The sequence below is a fragment of the Cervus canadensis genome, chromosome 31 (assembly GCF_019320065.1).
Source record: "Cervus canadensis isolate Bull #8, Minnesota chromosome 31, ASM1932006v1, whole genome shotgun sequence".
In the NCBI taxonomy this organism is placed as follows: domain Eukaryota; kingdom Metazoa; phylum Chordata; class Mammalia; order Artiodactyla; family Cervidae; genus Cervus; species Cervus canadensis.
This window is the reverse complement of record NC_057416.1, coordinates 769,929-782,851: the sequence shown is the minus strand read 5'-3', so window position 1 is coordinate 782,851 and position 12,923 is coordinate 769,929. Positions and strand designations below refer to the sequence as shown.

At 44.3% G+C, this 12,923-nt stretch overlaps 1 protein-coding gene across 1 annotated transcript in view; it reads right to left on the bottom strand.

The window, feature by feature from the left end:
• Positions 1 to 12,923, bottom strand: part of DLGAP2 (DLG associated protein 2) — a 590,155-nt gene that overhangs the window by 482,159 nt on the left and 95,073 nt on the right. The window contains exon 2 of the mRNA XM_043454559.1: positions 5,586 to 5,687. Coding sequence (XP_043310494.1) covers positions 5,586 to 5,600 — 15 coding nt within the window. The 5' untranslated portion in view covers positions 5,601 to 5,687. The remainder of the gene's footprint in view (positions 1 to 5,585; positions 5,688 to 12,923) is intronic.

Below are 12,923 nucleotides of genomic sequence, written 5' to 3'. Positions count from 1 at the left end.
AGGAGGCCTTACAAATAACTATGAAAGGAAGAGATGTGAAAAGCAAAGGAGAAAATGAAAGATATACCCATCTGAATGCAGAGTTCCAAAGAACAGCAAGGAGAGATAAGAAAGCCTTCCTCAGTGATCAATGCAAAGAAATAAAGGAAAACAGTAGAATGGGAAAGACTAGAGATCTCTTCAAGAAAATTAGAGATACCAAGGGAACATTTCATGCAAAGATGGGCACAATAAAGGACAGAAATGATATGGGCCTAATAGAAGCAGAAGATATTAAGAAGAGGTGGCAAGAATACACAGAAGAACTATACAATAAAGATCTTCATGACCCAGATAACCACGATGGTGTGATCACTCACCTAGAGCCAGACATCCTGGAATGTGAAGTCAAGTGGGCCTTAAGAAGCATCACTACGAACAAAGCTACTGGATGTGATGGAATTCCAGTTGAGCTATTTCAAATCCTAAAAGATGATGCTGTGAAAGTGCTGCACTCAATATGCCAGCAAATTTGGAAAACTCAGCAATGGCCACAGGACTGGAAAAGGTCAGTTTCATTCCAGTTCCAAAGAAAAGCAATGCCAAAGAATGCTCAAACTACCCTCACATGCTAGCAAAGTGCTCAAAATTCTCCAAGTCAGGTTTCAACAGTACCTGATCCATGAGCTTCCAAATGTTCAAGCTGGATTTAGAAAAGATAGAGGAAGCACAGATCAAATTGCCAATATCCATTGGATCATCCAAAAAGCAAGAGAGTTCCAAAAAAACATCTACCTCTGCTTTATTGACTATGCCAAAGCCTTTGATTGTGTGGATCACAACAAACTGTGGAAAATTTTTCAAGAGATAGAAATACCAGGCCACCGGACCTGCCTCCTGAGAAATCTGTATGCCAGTCAAGAAGCACCAGTTAGAACCGGACATGGAACAACAGACTGGTCCCAAATCAGGAAAGGAGTACGTCAAGGCTGTATATTGTCACCCTGCTTATTTAACTTATATGCAGAGAAACGCTGGGCTGGAGGAAGCACAAGCTGGAATCAAGATTTCTGAGAGAAATATCAATAACCTCAGATATGCAGATGATACTACCCTTATGGCAGAAAGCGAAGAGGAACTAAAAAGCCTCTTGATGAAGGTAAAAGACAAAGTGTGAAAAAGCTGACTTAAAACTCAACATTCAAAAAACTAAGATCATGGCATCCGGTCCCATCACTTAATGGCAAATAGATGCGGAAACAATGTAAACAGTGAGAGACTTTATTCTTTTGGGCTCCAAAATCACTGCAGATGGTGACTGTAGCCTTGAAATTAAAATACGCTTGCTCCTTGGAAGAAAAGCTATGACAAACATAGATTACATATTAAAAAGCAGACATATTACTTTGCCAACAAAGGTCCATGTGGTCAAAGCTATGGTTTTTCCAGTGAAGTGAAAGTGAAGTCGCTCAGTTGTGTCCAACTCTGCAACCCCATGAACTGGGGCCTACCAGGATCCTCTGTCTATGGGATTTTCCAGGCAAGAGTACTGGAGTGGGTTGCCATTTCCTTCTCCAGGGTATCTTCCCAACCAAGGGATTGAACCTGGGTCTCCAGCATTGTAGGCAGATGCTTTACCATCTGAGCCACCAGGGAAGTCCAATAAATAACTCTTAGTTCCCACCCAGGGATTGAACACCTACCCCCTGCATTTGGAGAGCAGAAGCTTAACCACTGGACCACCAGGGAAGTCTCTGGTTTTTCCAGTGGTCATGTACAAATCTAAGAGTTAGACCATAAAGAAGGGTGAGTGCCAGAGAATTGATGCTTTTGAACTGTGGTGCTGGAGAAGACTCTTGAGAGTCCCTTGGACTGCAAGGAGATCCAACCAGTCTATCCTAAAGGGAATCAGTCTTTCATTGGAAGGACTGATGCTGAAGCTGAAGCTCCAGTACTTTGCCCACCTGATGTGAAGAACTGACTGACTGGAAAGGACCCTGATGCGGGCAAAGACTGAAGGCAGGAGGAGAAGGGGATGACAGAGGCTAAGATGGTTGAATGGCATCACCAACTCAATGGACATGAGTTTGAGCAAGCTCTGGGAGTTGGTGATGAACAGGGAGGCCTGGCGTGTTGCAGTCCATGCGGTCACAAAGAGTTGGACATGACTGAGCGACTAAACTGAATGAGGAAGATGGATGGAATCAGAGTGAGCGGCGGGGCAGCATCCAGGCAGCAGGTGGGCACCGCCGCCACAAACAGGTCCAGATAGTGGGGTCATGACATCCTACCCAGCAAAAAAACACATGTGTCTAAGTAACTTAAACATTTGTCGAGACTATTTATAGAAAGACGAAACCGTCCCACACCCAGGAAGGGTATATCTCAGTGCCTCTATCAGGAAAGGGGAAAGTCTGAAGTCACTGACTTCAGTTCTGACCTTTAAACAAACTGAAAAAGAGCAACTGAAAACCAATGTAAGTAGAAATGAAATAAAAAGAAAAATAGAGAAAGTCGTCAGTAAACAGGATAAAAAACAACAACAAAAACCATTAAAAACCAGAATCTGGTTCAGTAAGATCAATAAAATTGACAAATCTGAGACTGAGGAAGGAGAGAAGACTGAGGTTAACAACATGCAGATGAGAGAGATGACACCATCTCTGATTCTATGGATGATAAAGGTCTTGTAGACAACAGCTTGAGGCCACTGAACCTAATAATGCCTAAGGTGTTCTAGCAGGCTTGGGGCTCCCTCTCCCTGGGTATCTGGCAGTGTCCAGCTGTGTCTGGTGCCATCTCTGGGGAAGCAGGAAGGTCCTGGCAGCAGTGGGGGGTGGTGGTGGGTGCAGAACGCTGCCTGCCTCCGACCGCAAACAGGACAGCCCCGCCCCGAGAATTATCTGACCCAAACAGCAATAACAGTGATGAGCTCCTTTTAAACATTAGCCCTACATTTCCTTTCCTTTTAAACATTAGCCCTACAATTCAGAGTTTTGCTTAAAGGCAGAATCTGACAAAAACTGCCCTTCTCAGCGATTCTGCACGTAAATCCAAGGCAAGGCTGCTGCTCTCCCAGGGGTGCGGGTGGGAACCCCCACGCTAATGGCAGAGGCAGCAGAGGGTGGTCACAAGTCACTCTGGGGTCACCCTGGGGGGCAGGCGCTGTGCAGCCCCTCCCAGGCCATGTGCCGGCTGGAATTTGTCCCGAGAAGCCTGTTCCTCCAGGATTTGGACCTGCCATGGACCACGGCCAGGCATGACACCCCTCCTGTGGCCAGAGGAGCCCAGCTCCCTGCAGGCCTGCTCCTGTCCCCAGGACATTGCAGTCTGCTATGTTAGGCATCCGGGTCCCCAGGGAGGACCATCCAGCAAGGAGTGAGCTCTCCGTGGAGGCCCGGGGATGCCCCTGGAGACTGGGTCGGGTGGTGAAGTTGGGAGAGACTCGGCTGCTGACTGACGGGCAGCAAGGATGCCTGTGGACCCGCAGTCTCAGGGCACAGTGGAGCTCCTACCATGAGAGAAAGAAGAGGGTCAGACCAGAGGTCCTCTGAGTCCCCCACTGGCACCATGCATCCACTGGAAGAGCTCCTGGGGCCTGCAAAGACCCACATGGGCAGAACCACCCGAGCTCAGGCCTCTGAAGGATGAAGAGTATCACTCACCGGTGCCGGGAAGGTCAGGTTCTCAGGCGAGCAGAGCTGCTGGCCCTGGGACCAAGGGAGCGTGGAGCAGGGAGGGGGACAGGAGCTCCCCAGAGACCAGAGCACCCATCATCCCTTCCCCCAGCTTTTCTTGTCACGTATATATTTACAATGAAAACTAAAACAATCTGAGCAACCCGTACCAGTGTCTGCAAGGCTGTGTTGGCTGCAGTCATCACACAGCAGGTGGGTCAGGCTGAACTCTGTCTCCAGACCTTTGACCAGGAGTGAGACCTTGCGACGAGTGAGACCAGGGGACCCCGTTGGGGGACAAAAGCAAGTGTGTTTCCATTTCATACAGGACAGTGCATTGAAAACAGCAAGTACTGTGGCTGCATGGGGACAAGCAGAGGGACCATGGAGTGGACTGGGGCCCGGCGCCCGGGAAGCACTTCCTACACCACTGATACTCTCGTCTCTGGGGTCGACCCCTCTCCAAGGGCAAGAGGAGCACAGACAACAACAAAGGGGCTTTCCAGCCTTCCCCGCAGTGAGATGCAGGCAGGACCCCACGTCCGGGCCCAGGCCCTGCCCCGAAGTGGGATGAACACCCCAAGAAGGGGCTCCTGTACGGGTCCCCCCAGCGTCCCCTGGTGGCCTCGTGCAGATCCTCTCTGTCCAGGTCCGTCTAGAGGCCCATGACGTGCCAAGCATCTCTTTTAATGAAGTCGTTTTGTTCACATGAGCCAGAGTGAATTCTCTTCTTTGCAGTTAAGCACCCTACCCAATCTACAGGGAAAATGTGCAGTTGCGTCTCATGGGCTGCAGGGTGTTTGACTGAAGAGTTGATGAGAGCACTGAAGAGGCATCATGCCTTGTCTTTGCTAAACCAGAGGGGGAAGTAGTTTTTTAAAAAGAGAGAATGAAACAGCTTGGTCTCCTCAAGGCTGTTACATGAAACTCCCAACAAAAAGCAACCGCGTCCTGGCTATGGAGCCTGACACTCCACATCAGCATCGTCTCCTGAGATTACTGGAATGACAAAAGGAGGTGTTATGCACAAGGTGCAGACGTGTGGGGTGTCACCAGGTGAGACCCAAGATGGGAGAGAAGGGGCGGGAGAAGGTCATCAGGGGGCAGGGACAAGGGCCCACCGGAAATCTGACCATATTTCACACTTAAATCTCCCCTGCAGTAAAGAATGATACACTATAAATTGCCGCATCTTGCCTTGAAAAATCAAATGAAGTCACTCTCTATAAAGGCTTCAACTGAGTATTTTATTTATTGGCATCAGGGAAGGTGAAAGGCCACATCTCTGCTCCCGAATACCCTCCAAATGTGAGCAGAGAGGGGTGAGCAGGTGTGGCCCTCCTGGGGTGTCCTGAGCACACAGGGCCCTGGGGGTTTTAGGAGGGGTTTTATGAGTGAGCAGCAGCAGAAGGCCCCTGACTATGCCTCTGGCTCATCATCAGCTGAGGGACTTCCTGCCCCCCTCCCCACAAGCACGGCCACCACCAAAAGCACGTGAAAGCACTTCACAAGCCTGGGAAGGTCACTCAGTCCCCCAGAGAAGCCCTTGCGCATGTGTCCACAGACCCTTCTCCCAGCTCACATGTGGCAGCTCACGTGACAGGTGATGCTAGGAGGACCAGAGCCCGGACCTCATCTCATGCTCGTCCCCTAGGTCTCCAGAGGCCCCTCCCAGCTTCCCAACCAAGCATACAAGTGCCGCGTTTGTGAGTCGCTTACAGACCCACCTCCATCTGAGCCAGAAAATTCTCCATGGGGAGCTGGGAGGCTGCCGCAGCACCTGCACTCACCCCCTGGGTCCTTACTCCCCTCAATTCCGTCCCCTGCATGCCCTGCATCACCTCCATCCCTCGATCACCTCCAGCAACACTATCCCTGGCACCCCCCACCGATGCCCACGCAGCCAGAGCACGGACGGGCACACAGTACCTGAGCGGTCCCCATGGCGGCAGAGCCGGCGCAGGCCGGGCGATCGAGGGCAGCTGCTGGGAACCTGGGCTGCTACGGCCGGGCCTCGGATGGTGGGAAGGCCTATGATGAGGAATGGATAGAAATGGGGAAAACATGATAAAAAAAAGGGGTAAATAACCTCCCCATGGAAAAAGAAACATATGGAAAGTACATTAAAAAAAATGGCACTGAGCAATAATTAAATCCCTCTAGAACAGCAGTATGGCGAGAACTAAGTAGGCAGAGACACTGTATATAAAAAATAACACCAGGTATTTTTAAATAAAACCAGGGAACAGAGAACCCTGCAGGCACCCACAGCACGTGGACATTATGCAAGTATTTCTATTCCCAAACTGGGTTTGAGGTTATGATGAATAGCTTTCCCAACTTCAAAGTATTCAACCAAAGAGAAATAATAAAGTCGTACTTTAAATCAGGAGTGATGATTCCTCATATAACCTGAGGACAAAAGCAACATTTTTGAACTTAGACTGGTTCTGCAAAGAACCAGGCAGATTCCAAGAAACAAAAGGACAGTCCCAGGGAATATTAATAACTGATCATTTTATTTCCAGGAAAAAAAATGCTATCCCCAGATAAACCTGAGCCCTGCATATTTTAAACAGGTGCTAGTTCATACACCTTGATAAATTATAAAACCTCTGCTCCTTTCTTCACTGCATTTACCAATACATGGCTTTACTGTTTCCCCAAAATGAATCAGATGAAAGAGGAACACACATCTTTGAGGAGACTTGTTTATAACATCACATAAAAGTGTGCTGTGTCTTTTTCATGCTGAGCTCATAGGATCACAAATGCTGGCCCACGAGGCACATCAGGTTAGTTTCCACAAATCCAGGAGAACTGAGCGTTGTACCGTCTGCTGAAAATCGTGTCTTGTCAGCAAAACCTCTGATTAAGCGTCAGTCTGAGCACATGCTACTAATGTCATGTACTGACTTTCAAAAGTACAGTCCTAAAAAGGTGAGACAATGAGCCACTTCTCACTTTAGCAAACACTCTCCGCAAACCCTAATTACAACACACAAACTGGTTCAAATCCAGCCCTGGTTCGTGGTAACCAGTTAACACACTTATGACTGTCAATCTACATAGTATATTTTAATTTCAAGTTATTTAATGGTAAAATGCCCTATCTTTCCAGAATTGACAGTCTGTCCTTGTATTCACTCACTGTATCATTAAGAGTTCTCCATCTCAGTCCAGAGTTAGGCAGACCTCCTGTTAATGCTCTTAAGTGAATTTCACAGAGACTGTGTTTTCTACAAATTGAAGGCTTGTGACAACACTGCATCAAGTGAGTCTGTGGGTAACATTTTCCCAATAGCATTTGCTCACTCTGTGTCTCTGTGTCACATTTTGGTGATTCTAACAATATTTCATGCTTTTTCATTATTATGGTATTTGTTATGGTGATCTGTGACTGGTGACCTTTGATGTTACTATTGCAATTGAGGGCATGGGGGCCATGCACGAACTGTCCCTGTATATAACACAGGAACTTGACTACAAAATGTGTGTTCTGACTGCTTCACTGACCAGCCACCCCAGCTCTCCCTCTCCTCAGCTCCCTGTCACCCAAGATGCAGCAAGATGAACCAAAACCACTTAATAACTCTACAAGGTCCACTAAGCATTCAAGTGAAAAGAAGAGTTGCACATCTCTCATTTTAAATCAAAAGCTAAAAAATGGCCAAGTTTAGAGAGGAAGGCAGGTCAAAAGCTGAGAGAGGCTGAAAGTTAGGCCTCTTGTACCAAACACTTGGCCAAGATGTGAAGGCAAAATTCTATAAGGAAATTACAAGTCCTATTCCAGTGAACACACAAATGGTAAGAAAGCAAAAGAGCCTTATTGCTTATGTGGAGAAAGTTTTAGTGTCTGGTTAGAAGATCAAAGCAGTCACAACATTCCCTCAAGCCAAAGCCTCATCCAGAGCAAGCCCCTGACTCTTCAACTCCATGAAGGTTGAGACAGACAAGGAAGCTGTAGGAGAAAAGCCTGAAGCTCCCAGAGGGAGGTTAGATTTAAGGAAAGAAGCCGTTCCCATGACACAAAAGCACAAAGTGAAGTAGCAAGTGCTGATGCAGAAGTTTCAGTGTTATCCGGAAAGCCTAGCTGAGATCATAAATGAAAGCGCTACACTAACAACAGACTTTCAGCGTAGATGAGACAGCCTTCTATTGGAAGAAGATGCCATCTAGGACCTTCAGAGCAAGAGAGGAGAAATCAATGCCTGGGTTCAGTGCTTCACAAGACAGACCGACCCTCTTGTTAGGAGCTAATGCAGCTGGTGACTCTTAAGTTGAAGCCAGTGCTCCTTGACCATCTGAAAATCCTAGGGCTTTTAGGATTATGCTAAATCTACTCTGCCTGTGCTCTGTAAATGGAACAACGAAGCCCGGATGACAGCACATCTGTTTACAACATGGTTAGCTGAATATCTGCAGCCCACCATTAAGACCTATTGGAGTAGGAAATGGCAACCCACTCCAGTATTTTTGTCTGGAGAATCCTATGGCCAGAGGAGCCTGGCGGATTATGGCCCATGGGATCAGAAAGAGTTGGACACGACTGAGCGACTAAGCATACATGAATGCATTAAGACCTATTGCTCAGAAAAAAATATTCCTTTCAAATTATTCCACTCACTGACAATGTCCCTGGCCACCCAGGAGCTCTGATGGAGAAGAACAATGAGATGAATGTTGTTTTCATGGCTGTTGACACAATATCCATTCTGCAGTCCACGGATCAAGGAGGAATTACTACTTTCAAGTCTTATTATTTAAGAAACACATTTCATTAAAGGCTAAAACTGTATGCCATAGGCCCTGATTTCTCTGATGGGCCTGGGCAATCAAATCAAGTCCATTGAAAACCTACTGGAAAGAATTCATGATTCTCAGTGCCATTAAGAACAGTCGTGGTTCATGGGAAGGGGACAACATATCAACACTAACAAGAGTTTGGAAGAAGTTGGTTCCAACCCTCATGGATGACTTTGCGGAGGTCCAAGACCTCAGTAGAGGAAGGAACTGCAGATGCGGTGGAAACGGCAAGAGAACTAGAATCAGAAGTGGAGTCTGAAGATGGGACTGAAGTGCTGCATCTCATGATGAAACCTGAAGGATGAGGAGTTGCTTCTTATGAATGAGCAAAGAGGGTGGCTTCTTGAGATGGAATCTACTCCTGGTGAAGATGCTGTGAAGGTGGTTGAAATGATAAAAGGATTTAGACTATTTCTTAAACTTAGTTGATAAAACAACAGCAGGGCTTAAGAGGATTGAATTTAAATTTCTTTAATGTTGCTTTAAAAAATTTTTTTTCATATTCCTTTCCATTATTGGTTTATTATAGGTTATTGAATATAGTTTCTGATACTATAGGACCTTGTTGTTTATTAACCTCAATTCTGAAAGAATTTCTATGGGTAAAATGCTATTAAAAACAACATCATTTTATCACATACAGTACAAGGACTTTTATACAAGTTTTGTATGCTCAAATTTTGTATAATATCTTCCCTTATACAAAATATACAAATATCTTCCCTTATACAAAATATACAAATATCTTCCCTTATACAAAATATAATATTTTGTATAATAATATAAAATAGATTTTGTATAACATCTTCCCTTTTTCACTGAAACTAAGTCTTGATTTCTAATATTTTACCAATTTTATTTTCCCATATAAACTTAACTAGAAACCCCAGTTTCTAGTTGGGGACTATGGACTAACAGATCATTGTGGCAATGTTACTTTGTTCTATATTTAATATTTCCTTGGGACAACCATATTTGCTGTGGTTTCTAATCATACTCTCATTCCTATTGAGAAAGGTCCCTCCCATCACTCCTTCACCTAGAATTTATCATAAATGACTGCTGTATTATTTCAAGGTCTTTCAGTATCTACTGATATAACTGTATTTTATCTCTTTTTACATGTTCATCTCATGCATTCCTACAACAGAGATTCTATTATTGAAATAATCTTACATTTATGGAACAAAGCCTGGTCATATTTAATAAACAGTTATTTCAATGTGCTAATAGTATGTTTATGAAATTTATATTTAGTCTCAATTGAAATTAGCCCTTTTCTGATTCATTACTAAATTATGGAATTATTCATTAAAAAGGGTGATACTCATTTTCCTGAAATAGTTTAGATAACATAGTATTATCACTTCCAAAAAGTTTTTGTAGAATTTACCTTTGAAGTTGAGTCAGTGCCTTTTATAAAAGTGCATGTATGTATGCTCAGTCACTAAGTTGTGTTTGACTCTGCAACCCCATGGACTGTAGCCCACCAGGCTCCTCTGTCCTTGGGATTTCCCAAGCAAGAATACTGGAGTGGGTTGCCATTTCCTTCTCCAGGAGATCTTCCTGACCCAGGGATCGAACCCACGCTGCCTTTGTCTCCTGCACTGCAGGCAGATTCTTTAACACTGTGCCACCTGGGAAGCCCTTCATAAAAATACATTTATCAAAAACTAATTTTCCCATGGTTACTGTTCCAGTCACATTTTCTAATTTTCATTGAGTCAATTTATGACACTTATATTCACCAAGAAAACCAAACATTTCATCTTGATTTTCTAACTTCTCTGCAAAACTTCCTACAAATTATCATATGGTTCTCTTTTCATCCCTAACTCTTTGTATTCTTGAATTTCCTTTTATTCTCTACTAATCTTGCCACAAGTATATTTATTCTCAGTACACTTTTTGCATGTTCTTGTACACATCACAGAACTGTGTGTTGTATTTAATTTACTCTGAGAGTCTGGTTTTTCTCTTTGGCCATGCCATGTATCTTTCAGGATCTCAGTTCCCTAACCAGGACTGAACTCAAGCTATGGCAGTGAAAGCCCAGAATCTTAACCACTAACTGCGCCACCAGGGAACTTCCTATTTTTAATGTTTGAGTTTTTTCCATTCGTATTTATTGTGATTACTGACAAACTGGGACTTATTTTGTTCTGATAGTTCATGTTATGTTTTCCTTTGTACTTTTTTTTCTGCATTATTATTGGACATAGAACTTTCATTCTACTTTTTTGTACCTATATATTTTATTTCTCCCTTAAAGTTCTAATGCATGTAATTATACACATATTTTTCTAGCAAAACTATCAATGAATCAGTACCTCTAACATCCTCTTGAACAAAAAAAAGACCTTTCATATGCCCTCACCTTCCTCCAAGTGTTGCCTTCTCCCTCCAGACCACACCTTCTCTGATACCACCTGGTGTCTGGTGTTACGTGAATACCAAATATGGCTGCTTATAAAACAGAGAAAATGCACCCCTTACTCTAAAATCAATACTCATAAATGTGTCTTTGGTGTTTTTGCTTGCATCTTTCTGGGTTCTTTTTTCCTCACTCTCAAAAACATGCCCCTGTTTTCCTCTCAACATGGTCTCTATGTGGTCAACTTTCCAAGTCCTTGTATGCCTGAAAACATCTTTATTTCACTGTCAATACTGAAGGTGGAATTCAAAAAGTTTAACAGACATCTCCAGACACCTGTATTGCTGTTGAGGCATATCCTGTCAATCTTTAAGCAATTTCTGTTTCCTTGACCATGTCTCTTGAGATTCTGTCTTGATCCCAGAGTCTGTGGTGTTTCACAATGACAGGTTTTGTTTGCCTTTATTCCCACCTCACAGGTGGTTCAATTTTTCTCTCTGAAAACAATTTTCCTCAGTTTGGAGAAGTATCAGCCATTTGATCAGAAATATCGATTAACCACTTTTTTCCTGTAATTCCCTTCTTCAGCTTTTCCATTAGATGCATTTTTGTCTTTTGGATCTGTCTACTGCGAAACTGGGAGAAAGCAGTGGCAACCCACTCCAGTACTCTTGCCTGGAAAATCCCATGGACGGAGGAGCCTGGTAGGCTGCAGTCCATTGGGTCGCAAAGAGTCGGACACGACTAGGCGTCTTCACTTTCACTTTTCACTTTCATGCATTGGAGAAGGAAATGGCAACCCACTCCAGTGTTCTTGCCTGGAGAATCCCAGGGACAGCGGAGTCTGGTGGGATGCTGTCTTATGGGGTCGCACAGAGTCGGACACAATTGAAGCAACTTAGCAGCAACTGCAAAACTGTGTTTTCTCATGTTCTCTGTTTTTGTGCTTAACTCTAGGAAATTTCTTCAGCTTGATCTTGCAGTGCACTAATTGTTTTTTCAGCTATGCTTGATCTATGACTATCTACCAAGTTTTTATCTCAAGGGCTATTGTAATATTTCTAATTGGTACTTTTACATAACTATGTATCCTTATTTTATAGGTGTCCCATATGGAATATTTGTTAAAAACACAGGATCTGAAGCAGAGGTCTGAACCCAGGATCCATTCTTTACTAATAACACATCCTCTGTGCACTTGTTTGCTTATCAGTAAACTGGAGATAATAACAGGACTTACCCTTGAGGTGGTTATAAAGACTAAGCCCTTATTATCCATGTAAAGGCTCCAGAACATTGACAGAAACATCTTAAACCTCAAGAAATGACAAAAAACAAGCGTGGTCTCTGGGGCCAAAGCATGTACTCAGCCTGTGTGCCATGCCTCTGAGCCAGTAACTACTTCAGTCATATTAATTCCATCCACCCGACTTTTCACTGCCTCTGATTCTAATGGGAAACAAAACTAAATTCTATTCTGAAATTCTTCCTTTTTCATGGCATATGCTTTACTTTACAGATGAAATGTGAAATCTGCCTTCAAAGATGTACCAGAGTTTTTTCTAAGTTCTCTTCTGGCTTCTCCTCTAGATTGATTTTAACAAGAGGTCACCATTCATAATTCAATGTGCTTTGTCTTTCAAGTGACGACTGCCTTCAAATGGCCTTTTTTTAACCACCTGCTCCCTGCATCCTTCACACTCCAAGCACCCCAAGTCTAGCCTCTGGGCTCCAGAAGGTGGACAGGCAGGCAGCCCCCAAGAAGGACAAGAGGCATCCTGGGCTGGGTTGGCCAGAAAAGTGTGGATACCTTGGTGGGTGTGGGAAGGATCCTCAGAGCCCTGGCTCTTCTGAGTGCTCAGAGCTGGGGGGCAGAGGATCCCCCCAACTGGGCCCTGAGTCCCAGAGGGAAAAGGTTCAGGTTGCAGAGCAGGCACCAGAGGAGGGTCCAACCAGCCACATCAGGAGGTTTTTTATGCCCTAAACCTCCTTTAAAACGACACTGTATAATTTTAATGTAAAAACTTTCCATTTTTATTATTTAGTGTTGAAAAGAATGTTTTAAGAACTCTTGCACACTTCAAGAA